The sequence below is a fragment of the Cornus florida genome, unplaced genomic scaffold (assembly GCF_030987335.1).
Source record: "Cornus florida cultivar Cherokee Brave unplaced genomic scaffold, ASM3098733v1 CherokeeBrave_3.0.0_Hap2_scaffold_292, whole genome shotgun sequence".
Classification (NCBI taxonomy): domain Eukaryota; kingdom Viridiplantae; phylum Streptophyta; class Magnoliopsida; order Cornales; family Cornaceae; genus Cornus; species Cornus florida.
Window position 1 is genome coordinate 1 of NW_026775796.1, and position 2,371 is coordinate 2,371.

General features: G+C 45.6%; 1 protein-coding gene across 1 annotated transcript; it reads right to left on the reverse strand.

Moving 5' to 3' along the window:
• Positions 1-6: 6 nt before the first annotated feature.
• On the reverse strand, positions 7-2,130 carry LOC132291005 (cytochrome c oxidase subunit 2-like). Its single transcript, XM_059790180.1, has one exon. The coding sequence runs from the start codon at positions 1,690-1,692 to the stop codon at positions 739-741; it is 954 nt and encodes a 317-aa protein (XP_059646163.1). The 5' UTR covers positions 1,693-2,130; the 3' UTR covers positions 7-738.
• Positions 2,131-2,371: the final 241 nt, after the last annotated feature.

Sequence of the window (2,371 nt, forward strand, 5' to 3'; positions counted from 1 at the left end):
TGAAAAAGCCCTTCATTATTATTAGTAAGATGGGGCTCGAATTCTCTGCTCCTTTCCTGAGCAGTTGAGTGTTATAAAAGCTCTTCGATCCTGCCCGCCCTTCTCTATTTTGAGGGATCCCTCATATTGAGGATTCCAGGCTTCCCGGACTCATAACAGACGGCTAGGAACAAGAAGAGAGTCAGTAGTCTCTGCCGTTGCAGGTCCTTCTCCTTCCGCGGAGACGCCCCTCTTCTTTTTTGTTTTGTTTGTTCACCGCGGCACGACACGAAAGAATGAAAAAGTTGGAATAAGTAAGAAAGAGAGTGGCGCCTAGCCGTTGAGAGCGTCTGTTGTCTTTGTAGAGGATATAGTACGATCTTGGACTGGCCCCCTTCGCATGACCTAGAACGAAAAAGAAGTAAGTCCGTGCTACTATAAGGCCTCTAAACTCCCCCCTCAGGACACTGTTGCCTTGCCCATGGGGACGGGGTAGCCCCGACTTCCATAGGTCCTTGGTTCGACCTCCTAATGAGAATGGAGGTCCTTGCGCGGGCGTCTCATCCCTCAGACTTGCTTGCTCTGTATAGAGTGCCCCGTGGTTCCTCGAGTGCCAGCCGCAGAGAGGAATGCCATCCACTAGGGCGCTATTGGCCACTAACCACTCGCTCGCCGGCCGCTCGGGCTCCGCGTTTCAAGTTCGTTATCCTAACCGTCTCCTCTGCTCCACCGGGAGCCTGGCCCCTTCTTCTATCTTATCTACTGCCTTGCTCCTCGGCTCCCTAATGCTCCAGCCGCTCGCTGTAATAGCTTGCTTATCGGGTGGCTCGCACCTGGGGTGGTGCGGCTGAGCCAGAGTGGGCCCAGCAGTCGGCCTATGTTTCCGGGCGCACGCGTAAAGGCATGATTAGTTCCACGAATCTCACTGCACTGACCATAGTAAACTCCTTCTCGTTGTACCGAAATGACGGTCTGATTTAAACGACCAGGTACAGCATCACATTTGACACCTGAGGAAGGTACAGCCCAACTATGAGGTACATCAGCAGATGTAATAATAATACGTAGATGAGTTTTGGCTGGTACAACCACTCTATTGTCCACTTCTAATAAACGTGATTGACCCAATTCTGGATCATCTTCTGGAATCGTATAACTGTCAAAAGTGAGTGACTGTTCATCGGAACTGTTATAGTCCGAATACTCATAAGTCCAATACCATTGATGTCCAATAGCTTTGATAGTCATGGCTGGATCTACTACTACCTCGTCCATTGAGTATAACAGAGCAAATGATGGTATAGCAATGAACATAGGGATGATACTAGGAAATATGGTCCAAAGAATCTCGATAGTAGTTCCATGAACAATCCTTTGCGGGATTGGATTTTTTGGATAGTGGAAATGCCATAAAGCGCGAACCAAGATCCATGATACGAAAACCAAAATAAGAATGAGGAAGAAAAAGATATCGTGATGTAGGTCTATTATTCCTTGCATCATAGGTGTTGCTGCGTCTTGAGATCCTAATTGCCATGGTTCCGCTGCATCACAAGAAGAAATTGTGAGGAATAGCCATTCTATAAAAATCATTTGCTTTGCTTCATTTCTTTGACTGCTCTGCTCCCCCCCAAAAAAGAGAGACTTGTTCTTGCTCTCCCAATTCAGGAAGATGGAAATCACCGGTTGGGTTGGTCCGACCAAGAAAGGCATGGGAGTGAAGGAGCGTTGCTTGGGCCGAGTTAAGTAAAGACTGGCTGCCTATAATAGAATATAAAGATCCCTCACTGCACACGTTATATATATCTCTCTCCATTATCGGCTGCATGCTATAGTGTTGAATCGGAGATAGAACAACGGGTAGATTACACAATTCTGAATCCGCTATGACTGTCGTTTTTGATGTCGAAACGGTCTTTATCCATGAGCAATGAGTTTCTTCAATAGGAAATAGACAAGAATCTCACTTTGATGAAAGGATAGTATTTAAGGAAGTGACAATTCAATCATTCCATTATTATAAGCAAAGACCAGATTTCCCACCTCCATTCCACGTTGCACGAAAAAACTGCCTTGGGTAGTACCTTTTTATTGGAAAATCTTTCACGAAAGAAGCACACCCATCGGAATGGAGAGCTTATTTAAAGAAATACAGGTACGGGTACGTCTGTATAAAGTCTGCTTGTAAGTCCTTCGTTTGAAGGATTTGTCGATTCTGGGGCTATCATATAATCTTTTGAGACTGCTCTCGGCCTCCACATGTCAATCAAGATCCCCGCTATTATAATTAGCGAATAGCAATAGCATCGATTGGAATTGTGGCTTCTTACATAGATGGGTCACACCCTGAAAGAGGAGGTTTTAAGCCATATTTCATTAAGAACTTAAAATC